Source organism: Zonotrichia albicollis, chromosome 37, assembly GCF_047830755.1.
Source record: "Zonotrichia albicollis isolate bZonAlb1 chromosome 37, bZonAlb1.hap1, whole genome shotgun sequence".
Taxonomy (NCBI): domain Eukaryota; kingdom Metazoa; phylum Chordata; class Aves; order Passeriformes; family Passerellidae; genus Zonotrichia; species Zonotrichia albicollis.
In genome coordinates this window covers 1,004,542-1,023,319 of record NC_133855.1, presented here as the reverse complement: position 1 = coordinate 1,023,319, position 18,778 = coordinate 1,004,542, and the positions used below count along the sequence as shown (strand labels likewise).

Genomic DNA, 18,778 nt, shown 5'->3' with positions numbered 1-18,778 from the left:
CAGGAGCAGGAGGAGGATGTGCTGCAGAGCGGGGCTGCCCTGGGCATCGTCAGAGGGACAGGACAGGACGGCTCCTGCTGCCAGGGATGGCTGCAGGGGCTGAAGCTGGGGCTGCAGCCAGGGCTGCCCAGGGCTGTCCTGCAGAGCAGCTCCTGCAGCCCTCAGGGCTCTTGGCCAGCCCAGGCCATGTGCCACCTGCCAGGGGCAGCTCTCATCCTGCCTGGCAGCTCCCCATGGACGCTGCAGGGGAGAAGTTGGAGGGGGAAGGAGCCACCCCCATCAGGGCAGATTCCTCCTGCTGTGGAGATGGTGCAGCATGGCCAGGGCTGCTCTCAGCTTTCTCCTGAAGGGAAGGGAAAGGGGCTGTCAGCTTTATCCATGTCACTGACACTCCTGCACAGTCACCCTGGGCATCAGCAGATAGGCCTCAGATCTCCCTCAGAAAGTGCCTCCTCAGCCTCCTCTCCGTACAGACAGCAGCAGCAGCACCTTGGCTTGCAGCATCTCTGTTTGTCTGGCCTGCCCTTAAGGCTCTGCTGCCAGGGAGATGCCCCAGGGCAGTGCCCTGTGCTGGGAGAGGTCTGCAGGGCAGAGCTGAGCCCCCAGGGCAGGGCTGGGCTGGGGCAGCACTGGCAGGGACAGGGCTTGGATAGAGAGAAACAGCTCCCAATAGGCACAACTGCAGGCAGCAGAGAGCCAGACCAACCCTTGGTATCCCTCCCTGTCCAGCTTCAAAGGGAAAGAGAGAAGAGTTGGGAGAAAATTATCTTTAAACTGGAGAATTCACAAAGTCCACTTTGTTTTCAAGAAAGTTTTAGGTGTGATCACACTTAAATCAAAAGAGGTGAAATGAACAAACGGCATCTTTGCGGCGACTAGCGCTGACTGCACTGGGGCACAGGGAGCCCCGATTTCCTTCTGGGCTCCAGAGTGTTCAGGCTGAGAGCTGTGCTGAAGATGAGGCAGAAACTCAGCACACAAACCCCAACTCAAATAAAGTTTAGCAAAGTTCCCTCACAGGAAGAGAATTAATTTTGAAGGGAATTCCAACTAAAATACACAGGAAAGACTTAAAGACTTGCTCCAGCTATTCAAGTCTTCTTTCAACAGTCCACGATCCCCAGAGTGAAGAAATGTCCAATCTGGCACTGCCATTTCTTTCCCAGGCAGGTGTTAATGCTGTATAAATACCTGTACCCAAAGGCACCAAATGTCCAACAGCAGCTCCATCCGGCACTTCCTCCTGCTGCCATTGGCAGACACACGGCAGCTGCAGCTCCTGCACTTCTGCCTCTTGCTGGGCATCTCCCTGGCTGCCCTCCTGGCCAACGGCCTCATCATCAGCGCCGTAGCCTGCGGCCACCACCTGCACACGCCCATGTTCTTCTTCCTGCTCAACCTGGCCCTCAGCGACCTGGGCTCCATCTGCACCACTGTCCCCAAAGCCATGCACAATTCCCTCTGGGACACCAGGGCCATCTCCTACTCTGGATGTGCTGCACAGCTCTTTTTCTTTCTCTTCTTCATTTCAGCAGAGTATTTTCTCTTGACCGTCATGTGCTACGACCGCTACGTGTCCATCTGCAAACCCCTGCACTACGGGACCCTCCTGGGCAGCAGAGCTTGTGCCCACATGGCAGCAGCTGCCTGGGCCAGTGCCTTTCTCACTGCTCTGCTGCACACATCCAATACATTTTCCCTGCCCCTGTGCCATGGCAATGCCCTGGGCCAGTTCTTCTGTGAAATCCCCCAGATCCTCAAGCTCTCCTGCTCAAAATCCTTCCTCAAGAAACTTGGAGTTTCTGTTTTCACTACCTTCTTAGCTTTTGGCTGTTTTGTGTTCATTGTTTTCTCCTATGTGCAGATCTTCAGGGCTGTGCTGAGGATCCCCTCTGAGCAGGGACGGCACAAAGCCTTTTCCACCTGCCTCCCTCACCTGGCTGTGGTCTCCCTGTTTTTCAGCACTATCGTGTTTGCTCACCTGAAGCCCCCCTCCATCTCGTCCCCATCCCTGGATCTGGCTCTGTCAGTTCTGTACTCAGTGGTGCCTCCAGCCCTGAACCCCCTCATCTACAGCCTGAGGAACCAGGAGCTCAAGGCTGCATTGTGGAGACTGATGACTGGATGGTTTCAGAAACAAACTGTTGGTCAGTTTCTGCAAGTCACTCCCAATAAGAGTCATCTTTGATTATACTTGGGTTTGGTCGTTGGTTCTTTTTTATTGCTTTGTTTTAGTTTTTAAATATTGTCCACAAAGGCATGCCATTGTTTGTGCCATTTCTCATTTTGTTTCTCTCCATCTGCACTGTGGCCACAGAGTGCACCAATGAGGAGCTGTGCTCTCAGTGGCTTTCAATAAACTAAAGGGTCTCCCAGAAAAGTTTTCTGCAGAGATACCCATTTCCTTGCCTACTATGGAGCTGCAGAAGCAATGTCTGTGTGCAGAGCTGGAGTTATGTCAGGGGCTGCACAGCAGCTCTGCTCCTGCTGGCCACATCATTCCTGATCCAGGCCAGGAGCCATTGGCCTTCTTGCCCACCTGGGCACACTGCTGCCTCATGTCCAGCCTGCTGTCCATCAGTGCCCCCAAGTCCCTTTCTGCCTTGCCGCTGTCCAGCCACTCTGTCCCCAGCCTGTGGCACTGCAGGGGTTGTTGTGGCCAAAGTGCAGGACCCAGCACTTGGTCTTGTTCAACCTCACCTTGCTGGATTTGGGCCCTGGATCCAGCCTGTCCAGCTCCCTCTTCAGAGCCCTCCTACCCTCCAGCAGATCCACACTCACACCCAGCTTGGTGTCATCTGCAAATTTCCTAATGCTGGACTCAGTCCCCTCATGCAGATCATCAGTGCAGATATTGAAATCCATGTTGGCTGGCTCTGATCCCTGGGCCATCCTGTGGGTGCCCTGTGATGGCACTCAAGGTGATCTGTTCCATAACCTTGCCGGGCACCCAGGGCAGGCTGACAGGCCTGGAGTTGCCCAGCTCCTCCTTCCAGCCCTTCTTGGGGATGGGCTCACATTGGCACCTCCAGTCCTCTGGGACCTCCCTGCTGAGCCAGCACTGATGGTCAATGATGGAGAGCAGCTTAGGGAGCTCATCCACCAGCTCCCTCATCCCCCTGGGATGGATCCCATCTGCTCCCAGAGACACCTGTGAGCATCTGAGTGGCTCAGCAGGTCCCCAGCTGCTTCCTCCTGGATTACAGGGGGCTGTTCTGCTCCCTGTGCCCATCCACCAGCTTAGGAGAGCACTTGTCCTGAGGACAACTTGACTTACTGTTGAAAAATGAGGCAAAGAAGGGATTAAGTACCTCAGCCTTTCCCTCATATTTGGTAACCATATCTCCCTTAATAATTAATGGAGATTGTTCTTGTACCTCATTTTGCCATTTATGCAGTTATAGAAACATTTTTATTATCCTTCACAGCAGTGGCCTGGTTAAGCCTTAAGCTTCCACTTCTCTAATTTTCTTTCTGCATGAGCTAACAACATCTTTAAACATTTCTTGAGTTACCTGCCTCTCGGTTCAAAGGTGATGCACCTTCTGTTTTGCCCCAAGTTCCTGCAAAAGGCCCATCACGTACAGAACATCAACTGTTGGCTAAAGTACACCTCAGAGGAGGAAAATACAAGAGTCGATAAATTAAAAGAAAGAAAACAAGCTAGGAAAGTAAAAGAAGATAAGGCTGGGAAGGTTAACAAAAACTGGGACTCCCCTTGACCACTTACCTCCTCCTACCCTTGCAGTACCTCAAATCCATCCTCCAATTCCTCTTGCTGTGGACCCAATTCCTCCTCCTCTCTCAGCTGTCATTCCTTTACCACCTCCTAACCCAGTTATACCTCCAACACTCTCCCCTCAACCCTCTCCTTACTCTCTTTACCCTTCACTGCCGTCCCCTTACCTCTACCATCTCATGCACCCCTTATTCACCAGAATGCTCCTTCTCTGCCTCCCCCAACACAAACGAGAAGCCAAAAAACATCTCAGAATCTCATGCCCAAGAGTGAAGTTACCCAGTCAGCCTCCACAGCTGATGTTGTAACACCCGGTCCAAAGTGGCTAAAGTGGAAAAATTGTTCCCCCTCAGAGAAGTTCCCATGGGCGGGGTGGCCAGTGAGATTGCATTTGTAAACGCTCCCTTGACTGCATCCCAAGTTAGAAACTTTAAGAAAGAATTGTGAAATAGTAAGTCAAGTTGATCCATTTTTAGGCCCTAATATTTATACATGGGGAGAACTGAACTCCATCTGTAACATCCTATTTTCCCCAGAAGAAACTCTATTAATAAGAACTGCAGGAATGAAATTTTGGGAGCGAGAAAACCAACCTGGGCCCCCAGGTGACGAGAAAATGCCTTTACTGGAGCCTGACTGGGACCCTAATCAAGAAGAGGGGAGAAGGAACGTGAGAGATTACAGGTCCCCGATGACCAGAGGGATAAAAGAATGAGTCCCTAGAGGGAGTAATACCAGGTTAGCGTTTGATGGCACCCAGGAAAAAGACGAGACCCCAGCACCACGGCTTAATAGGCTAAAGTAAAACTTCCAGATTTACTCTGATGTTGACCCAGACAACCCAGAAGGCCTCTCGGGTTTTCTGTGGTCAGGGATGACCCTGAGAATCCTTTTTTCCCAGCCTGGTGTTTCGAAGAAGCAGTCGGAATTCTTCGTCTCTGGTTTCCAAGGTTGTTTATTGTTTCTTACCTATAACATTTTTTCTCTGGCCTGCCAGAGGTCAGACAGAGGCACACTCCCCATCACACTCCCACAGCATGGTGTCTACGTTTTACACTATGAACTATGTGTACTTTATTATTTTCCAATACCTAAAAGACACACAGCAGGGGACTTTCAATCAAAAAAAATGCAGCTTTTATTGAGTGCCCACAGCAGATGCAATGAAAGGAGATAAAAGACAGACAGAGAGAAAAAGGAGGGTTGTGTGGGGGAAATAGCTACCAACAGAGAGGTGAAATCCTCGTGGTCGGGCCAATAGATCTGTCTGGTCACATCAGGGAGAGTCTCAAAGTCTTTGGTTAACTCAGGGCTCTTTTATAATCCACCGCCGGGAGGGGAGCAGGACAGCACATGGAGGGCACAGTGGAGAATAAATCCATTGGGAACAGGAACAGACAGTCCAGTTCTGAACAGCACAAACCGGTGCCAGCAGTGAGCAGGGCCCATTGTTTTAGGACTGGTTCCTATGTGAAACCTCCTGCTTCCTATGGCAGACATCCCGCTCCAGTCAGGCCAGCACCCCTGGGTTAGAATTTTAAGGGTTTCATCTCAGTCCATGGGGAGGGCTTCAATCTCTGTCCTGGATGGCGGTTGTGAGGCTGATGGGGGATCTGTGGACCGTCTCTTACAGAATGACATACCAAAGCATAAAAAATTTCTGCATTTTCCCATAAAATTAAATATAAGAAAGAATTATAACGATTTTTTATTTATAATAGTATTATTATATATCTGTATTACGAAATTTTAATATTTATTTTTAAAACTCCATATAGTTTTAGCAAGCAAAAATTTATTGATCATTTGTTCTAAGTAACACAATTCCCTTCATTAATTCATTGACCAGTGTGCTATCAATTTCTCCTTCTTTATGGTAATTAGTCCTATTTTAAATCGTTTTGTCATCTTTTTTGTCATTGACACAGACAGGGAAAAAGGGGCCACTTTGGGGTCCCTTGAGACATTTCTGGCGCACATTTGGGGCAGTTTTGGGTCTGGGGAGGGAATTCAGAGAGAACTTGAGGGTCTGGAGGACACTTGAGAGGGCCGGGTGGGCACTAGGAGGGGCACTCAGGGATTCTGAGGGACAGTTTGGGGGCCGGGGCAGCACTTGGGGGTCCAGGGGGGCCCTTGGAGATCAGGGAGGGGAATTTGGGGCCCTTCGGGGTCCGGGCGGGCCCTTGTGGGGCTGGAATGGGCCTCTCTGGGGCTCGGGGGGTGATGGGAATTGTAGGCGCGGGTATAATACGGTTTATTTAGGCCGTGGAGCATCACGGGAATTCTAGGCACAGCTGCAACGGCTCTCGCTGGGGCGCGGGACATGACGGGAGATGAAGTCTTGGCTGACATAGGGCTGTAGAGGCGCCGTGGAGCATGATGGGAGCTGTAGTCCCGAAAGTGGCTCGAACAAAATGTTTGGGGTTCCGGGAATGCTCTTGGGGGACACTTTTGCGTCCGAGCCACGACTTTAGATCATCGGGGCAACTTAAGTACTTACGGAGCTCTTACGGGGAGATCAAGGAGCTCTAACGGGGCCCTTTATGGACCGGGGCACGGCAGGAGTTTTAGGGACGGGACTGTGTTCTGAGGGGCTCGGGGCTGCGGGGGATGAGAGGAGATGAATTCCCAGAAGTGGCTGTACCGGGCATCGGTGGAGTTGGGAGCACTCAGGGGTTTGGGGGCGCTTATGGGAGCCCCGAATAGGCGCTGAGGGAGCATTGAGGGATCCTGGAGGGTTTGGGGGACACTTATGGGACTGATGGGGACACATCCCGGGGTTCTGTGGAGCGCGGGGCATGACGGGCGTTGTAGTCCCGGCTCCAATAAGTCTCAAAAAGGCCGCGGGGCATGACAACAGTTGTAAGCAAAAAATAAACTATGGTGCCCATGTAGGCACCGCCCCTAGTCCAGGATTCCTGGCACTGATTGGCTACAACTTGTGATAGGCGGGAGGCTCGGCAAATGGGATGTGGTGGAGGTGGGAACAGCCAAATCACCCTCCTCCAGTCCCTCCCAGTACAGCCCAGTCCATCCCAATACCCCCGAGTTCATTCCCAGTCATTCCAGTTCCTCCCAGTGTCATCCACAGGTTGCCCCAGTGCCCCCCAGTCTTCTCCACAATGTCCCCAGTGTCCCCAGGTTGTCCCAGTCCTCCTCAGTATCGCTCCCAGTATGTCCCAGTGTCTCCCACAGCGTTCCCAGTGTTCCCCAGTATGTCCCAGTCCTCCCCAGTGTTTCCAAGCACAGTTTAATTTCTCTCGGCAGCCATGGCAGCCAAATCCAGCAGTGGGGTCAGTGCAGTGCCCATGGCCACAGCCCCTTGCAGGGGCCCAGTGCAGCTTGGGCTGATGATCCACCCTCACAGCTGGCCCAGGGCAGCTCTGCAGTGGCTTTGGTGGCACCTGGGGCTGGCACACACCTGAGCAGTGTGTCTGTTTGCAGTGGGGAAACACAGGAGTTTTTGATAGCTTCAAAAAACCCAAAAAGGGAAAACCCCTCTTAGGCTGAGTGCAGCCAGATCTCCAAGCACAGCAGGGCTCAGGGCAGTGAGGACAGACAGGATGGGGCTGGGCAATGTGGAGCAAGGTTGTCCACACTGGGTCGGAACTCCAGGCACAGCTTCTGTGAGCAGGCCAAAGCTGCTGAGGAGAGACCCTGGGTCAATATCAATCACAGAATGCTGCAATCACCCATGCTCTAAAGAGAAATAAAATAAAATACATCCTTTTAAAATAGGAATGTGTATTTCTTGAAAGCTCTTTGAAATCTTACTCCATAAGTGGACTAGGAAAATTTTCATAAGCCTCTCAGGGCTTTGATGTTGTTTACATCAGACTCAGTACCTGAGAGAGTGTTCAAAACACTTCTCATTAATTCAAACTTAAACCGAAAGATTGAAATTTCTTGATGTTTAATGGATCCCACTAAGGGACACGACTGGGAAAGTGTCCCAAGGTTCCAGTTAGAGCAGAACACTAGAGGCAGTGATGACAACTGGGGACAAACAAGGCAAAGGTGTCTCTGGTGCTGAGCAAAGCTGGATGTGTTTTAGGAATGCCAAGGGCCAAGGCCTGAGCCCCAGCCCCTGGCCAGGCAGATGCTGTCCCTCCCTCCTTGCTCAGGGCTCTTGCCGGGATGGGCACTGGCATGTGGGGATGTGCAATGGCAAGGGCAGGAGCATGGGGCGGCCCCTGCCAGGCTGCTGAGCAGGGACAAGCAGGCAATGAGGCCCCAGGCCTGCAAGGGTCACTTGTCTCCTGCTCCTGCCTCAGGCCCAGGCCCAGCAGCCATGGCCAAAGTGCTGCCCAAGTTGGCTCTGGCAGGGCTGTCTTGCAGCTGCTGCACATGCCTGTGCCCTGTGCAGCCCAGGCTGTGCTACGGTGTCCCTGCCCTGCGCCTCTGTCCCTGCAGGCTGTTGGCATCTGCCAGCTGCCCCACCTGGCTGGCCCCTTCCTTTGCTGACAGCTCTGCCTCCTGCCTGCCTCTGCCTGCCCACACAAAGCCTGGGGCTGATACCAAAAGGGTTCATTCCATTTTTACCCTGCCTCTGAACTTTCAGCACAGGAACAAGGCATGCAGGGGCTGCTTTCCCTGCAAGGATGGTGTGAAGAGAAGAAGACATCTGGCTCAGCGGTGCAGGGATAGAGAAAACAAGGTGTGAATCTGGGGACCTGGGGTGGGTTTTATGGAAGTGGGTAAATTGTAATTCACATTTAGGGACTGTATATAAGTAACACACTGGTAGAATTCCATGTCCACATAAGGCTATGAGTTATTCCTCACTAGAGCTCAGGCCTGAATAAATGACACCCTCTGAAATAGCAAATTAGTGTTATGGAGCCTTATTCTGATATTTCAGAGATTTGCTCACAATGGTTCCTCACAGAACCAAGGAGTCAGCTGTGACACTGTGCAAACTAATGGAACAAAGGGTCCATTGTGACACAGCAGAACCCCATGGAACCAAAATCCATTTTGGCACATTTGGGCCACATTGAACCAATGGTCCATTGTGATACTGCAGATCCAAGGAGACCATGGTGACCCTGAGAAACCTCTTGGAAGCAGGGGGCCATTGTGACACAGCAAGGCCTGGTGGAACCATGGGTCCATTGTGACACTGCAGAACCTCATGGAACCAAGGTGTCCGTGTTCTACTGCGGAACCTCATGGAACAAAGGGTCACTGCTGGCACTCCAGAATCAAGGAGACTGCTGCTGGCAGTGTGAGAGCTCATGGAACCACAAATCCATTGTGACACAGCAAGGCCTTGTAGGACCAAGGGTCCCTTGTTAAACTGTGTGGCCTCATGGAACCATGAGCCATTGTGACACAGCGTGGCCACACGGAGCCAAGGCGCCAGCGTGACACTGCAGATCCACGGAGACCATTGGGACTGAGGAACCTCATGGAACCAAGAGTCCATTGTTCCACTGTGGGGCACTGTGGAACCAAGGGGAGCACAGTGACATTGTGGGGCCTCAGGGAACAATGGAGACTGTTCTGACATTTTGGGACCCACTGGAACCAAGGGGCCATTAGAGCATGGCAGGGCCTGGTGGAATCAAGGGGACTGCAGTGAACACTGTGGGTGTCCATGGGATGAAGGGTCCATTCAGACACCGTAGAACCAAGGATACCATTGTGACATTCTGTGGCATCATGGAACCAAAGGTCCATTGTGACACAGCAGGGCCTCATGGAACCATGGAGGCCATTTTCACACTTGAAGGCCTTGTGTAACCAAAGGGTCATTGTGGCACTTCAGGGCCTTGTCGAGCCAAGGGGACCATAGTGACACTGCGGGGTTCCATGAAACCAATGGTCTGTTGTGACACCTCAAGGCCTTATGGGATCATGGAGACCATTGTGGCACTACAGGCCTCACTGAACCAAGGGGCCATTGTGACACTACAAGGCCTCACAGAAGCAAGGAATCACTGTGACACTGTGGAGTCTTGGCAGGCCAAGGGGCAGTTGTCACACTGTGTGGCACCATGGAACCAAGGAGGTCATTGTGACACCGGACTGCCCCATGGAATTAAGGATTAATGGAACAGTGCCGGACCCCATGGAACCAAAGGTCCATTGGGACATTTTGGGGCCTCATGGAATCCTGGAGGCCATGATGACACTTGGAGGCCTCGTTGAATCACGGGTCTCTTCAGGGCCTCATGGAACCAAGGAAACCCTTCTGACATTGTGTGTCCCCATGGAACCAAGGGTCCATTGTGACACTGCAGCTCCAAGGAGACCCCTGTGACACTGCCAGGCCTCATGGAATCCAGGGACCATTGTGACACTGTGGAGCTCCATGGAAACAAGAGGCCAGTGTGACACATCTGGGCCTCAGGGAAACAAGGATCCAATGTGACACCACCACTGTGACACTCCAGAGCTGCCCCTTGGAAACAAGGGAACAGAGAACAGGTCTGGTTGGCTTGGCCTGACTGCTCCAACTCCCCTTGACATGTCGAGGGTCTCTTGTACCCCTGAAACCCTGGGGCTCTGGGCTTTTCTTCAAATGGAAAAGAACTGCCTTTCTCTTTCAAGCATCCATGGCCAAAATGGGATTCCCCATCCAACATTCCCAATATGCAGGGTTTGCTCCCAGACAAAAGCTGCCATTACCAACAAGTCCAGCTGCCTTTGGCTTACTGAGAGCTGGGGTCTCACCTGCCTTCAAACACTGGGGCTCTGTGCTTTCCTTCCTATGGAAAAGAAACATCCTTCTCAAGGTGCAAATGGCTGAAATTGGGATTCCACCTCCAAAAGTCCTATATGTAAGGAATGCTCCTATACATAATCTGCCATAACAGACAGGTCTTGCTGGCCTTGGCCTCCTGAGGGCCGGGTCTCACCTGTCTTCCAAACACAGGGGCTCTGTGCTTTCCTTTCTGTGGAGAAGAACTGGCCTTCTCCTCCAGGGAGAAGTGGCTGAAATGGGGATTCCACATTGATAATTTTAAATAACCAAGACTTGCTCCCAGACGAAGCTGCCAGGAGAGACAGATCTGTATGTCCTTGGCCTCTGATCACTGCAGTTCATCAGCCCCTGAAACACTGGGGCTCCGTGGTTTCCTTTTTGTGGGGATCACTGTGACACTGTGGGGCCCCATGGAATGAAAGGGCCACTGTGACCCTGCAGGGCCTCATGGAAGCACGGGGCCATTGTGACACTGCCGAAGCAAGGGGAGCATTGTGACACTGCGGGGCCTCATGGAACCAAGGGGAGATGGAACAGGTCTGGTTGGTTTGGCCTCCCAGGGGCCACCTGACAGGTCCAGCTGATCTTGGAATGCTAAGGGCTGCCTCTCATCAGCTCTTGAAGCACTGAGGCTCTCTACTTTCCTTCCTATGGAAAAGAATCTTCTGTCTTTCCAGGCGCCCATGGCCAAATTTGATACTCGCCCTCAAAAATTCCCTATATGCAGGGGAATCCTCAGACAAAAGTTACCAGGACAGAGAGCTCTGGCTGACCTTGGCCTCTGCTGGTCACCTCTAATCTCAAAGAAGCTCTGAGAAAAGTATTTGAACAGGTTTGACTACTGGAAATATCAATGAGTCTCTCATCCTCTGAAAAACTCAGATGCTCTTCTGATCATATGTGTCTTTTATTACTCATTGTGTATTATGCATGAAATATTATTTTTAGGTAAATACCTTTATTCTTCTCACTCTACCAGTGTTATCTGGCATAAATCACGTCCTCTACATATGCATCCAGGTCACTGTACAAGCAAACACAAGAAGGAATGCAGCAGGAATGATTTGTTTCTGCTCCCATCTGTCCCATCTCCTCTGGAGCTGGAGTGCAGCCCCAGCACTTGGCAGGGCTCAAGGGCTCACAAACTCAGCTCCCACACAGAGAACTTGCAGACCCTGGGCTGCTCTTCTTGGCCCCTGCATGCTCAGCCAGGCTGAGATGGACACTGATGGTTTCTGGGCCAGGCTCTCTGAGCCCAGCCCAGCTCCCTGCAAGCTCTGCCAGCTGCCCTGAGCTCTGGGCAGCACCAAGGGCCTCTCCCCAGCCCAGCCCAGCCGGCTCTGGCCCCACAGCTCTGCTCAGGCCAGCCTGCTCTGGGCACTGCCCCACGGCCTCAGGCCCTGGCAAGGGCACAGCAGCAGCTGCAGCTGCCACAGGACTCAGTCCCAGCATGGGGGAACGTGCCTGGCCAAGGGAAAGGAGGCTCCCTGGGTGCCCTGCTCTCCTGTGCAGGAGATGCTGAGAGCTCTGCAGCCCCTGCTGCCATCCCATCTGCCCAGGGCAGCACAAGAGCCCCGGCCTTGGGGCCCTCAAGAGCTGCTCCTGCTCTAGGCCCAGGGCCCATCCCAAAGCTGGGGCAGCCACAAAGCTGTGCCCATTTCTGTTCATCCCTGCTCTGATCAGGATGGATCCTCAGCACCTTGTAGGCTGGTGATGAATTTTACTTTTCCAGAGACCTCTTCTTTCTTGAGCTTCTCATTTGAGAAATGCAGTGAAAAAAGCTGATTAAGATTTGTTCAAAACACCCAAACAAGACAAGCCCATGGGAATAATTCAAATCTTCAGTTCTTCTGTGGTTAATTAGACAAATTTCAGAAGTGTATTCAAAGTGAATCTAATATATTGAAAACACAGAAGAGAAAAATGTTTTTTCCTCTTTAATTTTCTTACTGTGTTTATAGATTACTATCAGCAATCCCCAGTTGATATTGATCCCCAGCCCCTCCTCATGCAGTCTGAACAAATATGAAAATCAAGACCCTTCATGGCTGACAATCAATCACACTTTGTCCCTACCCCCTCCCTACCATTTCCCTCATCCAACCCCTGGCACTCAGAGCAGCTGAGGAATGGAGTCACATCCAGGGGTGTCCCCAGGGCTCAGGATTGGGGTCAGGTCTGTGAAATCTCTTTACTGATGATGTTGATTATATTGCCAGCTGGGGGCTATGTACAAATCACAAATGGGATGGGACTGCTGTGGAACGTGCCTTGAGCTGTTTTATTTTTCAGCATCATTCTCATTACATGGTTGTGACAATGGGAAGATACCAGCAGCTCACATCCTAAGCAGCAGACCAAGAACTTAATGTTACAACTTACTTTATAAGTTTTTTGACCAATCCCACAAAGCAAAAGCATATTGACAGTAGTTCTATCCAACAACTACAAGCACATGTACCTTTGGTTAAAACAATGCTTGCTTTTTTTGAATACAATACATGCGTGTAAGCCTTAAAACACAATGCACAGAGTTCCATTATTAAGCTTCAAACTTCCTAATGTCCTGCTAGATATACTTTTCTTTAGCTTAGGAAGTTATTCTAGACAAGCGTTAATAAACAGACTATTGTACTAATTGTCCTTGTTTTTCTACTTTTTAAATAATTTTTCTGATGAACCTATCTCATGGCTGCTGCTTAGCTCTAATCACAGTTCTGCTGTCTCTGAAGCCTGCCTTTTGCAGCTTTCCCAAAACCCTCTGATTTTGTGGATTCCCACAGATGAGGCCATCGAGGTCACCGTCAGTCAGTTCCCAGATGAGCCCAAGCTGGGTGGCAGCGTGGCTGTGCTGGAAGGCAGGAAGCTCTGCAGAGGGATCTGGCCAGGCTGGAGCCATGGGCCCAGGACAATGGGATGAGGCTCACCAAGGCCAAGGGCCACAACCTGTCCTGGGCTCACAACCACCTCAAATCCCTGGCTGTGCCCTGCCCCTGATCCCCACAGCCTGTCCTGTTTCCTTCATCCCTGCATTGCCAGGGACTCTCTGGGACAAGGGAGCTCTGCTCTGGGGATGGAGGGAGGTGCAGGTGCCACCACTGGAGTGGGAACCTGAACTCACCAGATTTGTGTCCTTTGGGGGTCAGGAACTGGTGAGACTCAGAGGCACAGGAAGTTTCTCTTCATGGCCAACAGACCATGGTTGAAGAGGATACAATTCAATAACAATCACGCTCTTCCCTGAGCCATGTGCAATGTCCCAGCAGCATCTGACATGTCCACCATCCACAAGTAATTTCCATACTTAAATTAATTTGAGAAAAATATGGTTCTGTGATAGATGTAAATAGAATTAAGTTGTTGTATCAGGATTCCCATCCTGGAGTTGCGGCAAAGCAGCCTGAACAATTCATATTTTGCAAAGCTGTCAGTGGTGGATGGAGAAAGGGTTCAGGCTGATTTTAGTGTTGAGGAAATGCTAAAACCAGCCTGACTCATTTCAACTCCTCCTCTCCTGGCTGATCTCCCGTCTTTCCCCTTCCACCCACTGGCATTTTTCTCCCACCAGCCCCCCCGGTGAAGAGCCTGGCTCTGTGTTCTCCATCCACTCCTGGCTGGCACTGCCAGGCTGGGATGAGGAGCCCCTCAGCCTTCCCTGCTTTGGGCTGGACAAGCCCAGCTCCCTCAGCCTCTGCTCACAGCCCAAGGGCTCCAGCCCCACTTTGGCTGCCCTTCCCAGGCCCTGCTCAAGCTGCCAGACATCTTTCCTGCCCTGGGACCCCATACCAGGCCCCAGTGACCTGGATAATCCACGTCCTTGATGTCCTGGTCACACAGCCCAGCCCCTTGTCCCTGTGTCAGGTTATGGGGTTGATCTTGTTGGAACATCACTGAGGGAGGCTGTGGCTCCAGGTGGGCCAGGGGGCTACCAGGGGATAGGGGACCCTGCTGGGCATGAACAACTTTGGACTTCAGGGGGAAAACTGTGAGGAGGGGCTGAGGCAGAGTGACCAACCCAGTGACCTCACACAGCCCTCCTGTGATGTCACAGCCTGCTCTGTGATGTCATAGTTTATTCTCTGATATCGCTAAGGTGGTCTTTGATGCCACAACCCACTCTGTGAAGTCACACAGCCCTCCTGTGATGTCACACAACCGCCCCTCCATGATGTCTCAGCCTGCTCTGTGATGTCACAACTCATTATCAATGTCACACAGATGGTCTCTGATGTCACAGCCAACTCTGTGTTGTCATTATCTCCTCTATGATGTCAGACCTCTGCCCTGTGATTTCAGAGCTGGCTCTGTCATGTCACAGAGGCAGTCTATGATGTCGCAGCTGCTTGATGACCTCACATAACTCACTCTGTGATATCATAGCCCACTCTGTGACCTCATGTTACCAGATGATAAATTGTCTACACCAGGTGAGCACACACAATGCTGGATCTCCAAAACCCCAGGCCTATGGAAACCACACAATGCCCATTGTGTGAGAAGGGGAACTGAAATTCACCAGCCTCAGTGTCCTGCCAGCTCAGCCAGGCCCACTGGAATATTGGGGTCCATGAGCACCAGGGACCACCAGAGAGACCCCCCCAGGACAGGAGAGTGCATGGGTAAAGGGGAGGGGAAATATGTTAATGATTTTGGGGAAATGATTTTCATATGTGTGTTTAGTCCAGGACCATCAATGAATAAGTATGCAAAATGCAGAATATAAACAGAAACCTTCCAGCACTCATCATGCACAGCTTTGGGAGGAGCTATCCCCCCGTGCATCTGGCCAAATAAAAAATGCTGCTTCTTAGTCCTACATTAGGGTTATGGGGTTTTATTATTTTGCCAAATTTTTGGTAACAGTCGCACTCCCAAGGAAAGCTCTGTCTCCTGCTGTTCACAAGCACACAAGGGCTGGTGAGGAATGTGGTGGTTGAAGGCTGCCTGAGGCAAAGTCACCACAAATAACAGAGTTTCCAATATTCTATGAAAGAAAGAGGGGCTGCAACAAAACTTCATCACGGGAATTATGGAGGGCACACGTTGGCTTATTCAGGCTGCAGATTTGGAGAATACCAAATCAGATACTGACTTTTTAAGGGAAACAGTCCTTAAAAACAAAGGTGTCCAGGAATGATGGACACACTTCAAGAAAGAAAACTTGAGGGAGAAGGAGCAGCCACTGTGCTAAAGTTGAGCCAGCTAATTATTGTCCTGGCTGGGCATGGATCTTTTGTGGGAACTGAGGGGAAAAAAAGAGTGTGTCACCATTGGAAAGAAGATCAGGCATCTCAGGAAGTGTTTAAGGATGTTGTTAGGTCATGCAGAAAGAAAAGTAGAGTGGTAAAAGGTCAAATAAAACATAACCCAGCCACTTCTGTGAAAAATACTAAAAAAATGTTTTAAAACGAGCCTAATAGCAAAAGGAGGGATAAGTAGAAAATCTAATCTTTATTGGAGGCAGTGGGGAATATAATAGGTAACATAAGGAAAAGCTGAGCTGCTTAACACCTTCTTTGCCCCAATTTTCAAGAATAAGACAGGTTGTCCTCAGGACAAGTGTTCTCCTGAGCTGGTGGGTGGGCACAGGAAGCAGAACAGCCCCCTGTAATCCAGGAGCAAGCAGCTGGGGACCTGCTGAGCCACTCAGATGCTCACAGGTCTCTCTGGGAGCAGATGGGATCCATCCCAGTGGGATGAGGGAGTTGGTGGATGAGCTCCCCAAGCTGCTCTCCATCATTTACCATCAGTGCTGACTCAGCAGGGAGGTGCCAGAGGACTGGAGGTGCCAATGTGAGCCCATCCCCAAGAAGGGCTGGAAGGAGGAGCTGGGCAACTCCAGGCCTGTCAGCCTGACATGGGTGCCCGGCAAGGTTATGGAAGAGATCACCTTGAGTGCCATCCCAGGGCACCCACAGGATGGCCGAGGGATCAGAGCCAGCCAGCGTGGATTTCAATATCTGCATTGATGATCTGCATGAGGGGACGGAGTCCAGCATCAGCAAATTTACAGATGACACCAAGCTGGGTGTGAGTGTGGATCTGCTGGAGGGTAGGAGGGCTCTGCAGAGGGACCTGGACAGGCTGGATCCAGGGCCCAAATCCAACACGGTGAGGTTGAACAAGACCAAGTGCTGGGTCCTGCACTTTAGACACAACAACCCCTGCAGTGTTACAGGCTGGGGACAGAGTGGCTGGACAGCGGCCTCGCAGAAAGGGACCCGGGGCACTGATGGACAGCAGGCTGGACATGAGGCAGCAGTGTGCCCAGGTGGGCAAGAAGGCCAATGGCTCCTGGCCTGGATCAGGAATGATGTGGCCAGCAGGAGCAGGGCAGGGATTCTTCCCCTGCACTCAGCACTGGTGAGGCCACACCTCGAGTGCTGTGTCCTGTTCTGGGCCCCCAATTTAGGAAGGCAATGGAGGGGCTGGAGCGTGTCCAGAGAAGGGCAACAAGGCTGGGGAGGGGCCTGGAACAGAAATCGGGTGAAAAAGACCTGAAGGAGCTGGGCTTTTATGATCTAGAGGAGGCTCGGGGCAGACGGGGTGGTGTTAGGATGCAGGTTGGACTTGATGATCTCAAAGGTTTGTCACAACAAACCTGAGTGGTTTCCCTGCCATCCCCCAGCCTTTGATGGCCCCAGGGACTGATGGCATTTGTGCTCCCTCAGGTTCATGTCCCCACAGCAACAGCATGGGGGTGCTCCCCCTGCTCTGTGCAATGCAAACAGGGGCTCCTGAGCCAGTGCTGCCAGGATGGGGCACCTGTGTCTGTGCCTGCCAGGATGGGGCACCTGTGTGAGCTGGGGGAGAGGCCCGGGCTGCAGAGGGGGGATGTTGTTGGCAGCTCCATGAGGACGCTCTGGGACGCTGCCCTGGGCTGTGCAGCGCACTGGGGATGGATCAGCCCCTGCTCTGCTGCTCCTTCCCGTCTGCCCCAGGGCCCTTGCAGAGCCCCGGCCATGCTGGTTGCCCCCAGCCTGCCCACGGCCAGCCTGGGGCTGCTCACGGGGCTTTTCTGGGCTGAGCATTGGCCTGGGCCTGTTCTTGAGAGAGCCTGGACAAGGAGCCTGGAGCCCCCAGGCCCTGGGCTGAGGCGTCAGCGCTGCCCCAGCAGTGCCCATGGCCTGTCCCTGCTGCAGCCCCGGCACTGCCACCCCCAGGGCTGTGCCCGGCCCCGAGAGCACTCAGGCCCTGCACCAACACCAGGGCCACCAGGGCAGCGGGGCAGGGCCATGGCAGCAGCACTGGCAACACCAAGTGCTGCTGCTGCTGGCACAGCTGCTGTGCCAGCCCTGATCTGCCCCCAGCTCTGCACACAGACATTGCTGCTGCAGCTACAGAGAATGCAACAAAAGGGGGAACTCTTGTGAAAACTTTACATGGAGATCCTTTAGTTTATTTAAAAGTACCAAGAGGCCAGCTCCTCATTGGCACAGTCTGGGGCCGCAGGGAAGTTACAGAGAAAAAAAATAAGAAATGTCACAAAAAAAGACCATACTTTGTTGCAATTATAAAAAAATAAAACAAAAGAAAGGGAAGAACCAATTGACCACCAACTCCAAGTAGTATCAGAGATGACTTTTAATGCAACTGATTGGCAGAAACTGGACAGCAGTTTAATGTTCCTGAAACCATCCAGTTATCATTGCCCATATTGAAGCCTTGAGTTCGTGGTTCCTTAGGCTGTAGATGAGGGGGTTCAGGGCTGGAGGCACCACCGAGTACAGAACTGACAGGACCAGATCCAGGGATGGGGAGGAGATGGATGGGGGCTTCAGGTAGGCAACAAAGCCAGTGCTCACAAACAGGGAGAGCACAACTAGGTGAGGGAGGCAGGTGGAAAAGGCTTTGTGCTGTCCCTGCTCAGAGGGGATCCTCAGCACAGCCCTGAAGATCTGCACATAGGAGAAAACAATGAACACAAAACAACCAAAACTTAAACAGACACCAAGAAATGAAATCCAAATATTTCGGAAGGTGGAGTGTGAGCAGGAGAGTTTGAGGATCTGGGGCACCTCACAGAAGAACTGGCCCAGGGCATTGCCATGGCACAGGGGCAGGGAAAATGTATTGGCTGTTTGCAGCAGAGCATAGAGAAAGGCACTGGCCCAGGCAGCTGCTGTCATGTGGGCACAAGCTCTGCTGCCCAGGAGGGTCCCGTAGTGCAGGGGTTTGCAGATGGACACGTAGCGGTCGTAGCACATGATGGTCAGGAGGGAAAACTCTGCTCCAATGAAGAAGAGAAAGAAGAAAACCTGAGCTGCACATCCTGAGTAGGAGATGTCCCTGGTGTCCCAGAGGGAATTGTGCATGGCTTTGGGGACAGT

The 18,778-nt window shown here is 52.0% G+C and overlaps 1 protein-coding gene across 1 annotated transcript in view; it reads left to right on the top strand.

The window, feature by feature from the left end:
* The first annotated feature begins 1,210 nt into the window (after positions 1-1,210).
* Positions 1,211-18,778, top strand: part of LOC141726626 (olfactory receptor 14J1-like) — a 31,412-nt gene continuing 13,844 nt past the window's right edge. Inside the window, exons 1-2 of the mRNA XM_074531576.1 lie at positions 1,211-2,147; positions 13,232-13,306. Of these exons, the coding sequence (XP_074387677.1) occupies positions 1,211-2,147; positions 13,232-13,306 (1,012 nt within the window). The remainder of the gene's footprint in view (positions 2,148-13,231; positions 13,307-18,778) is intronic.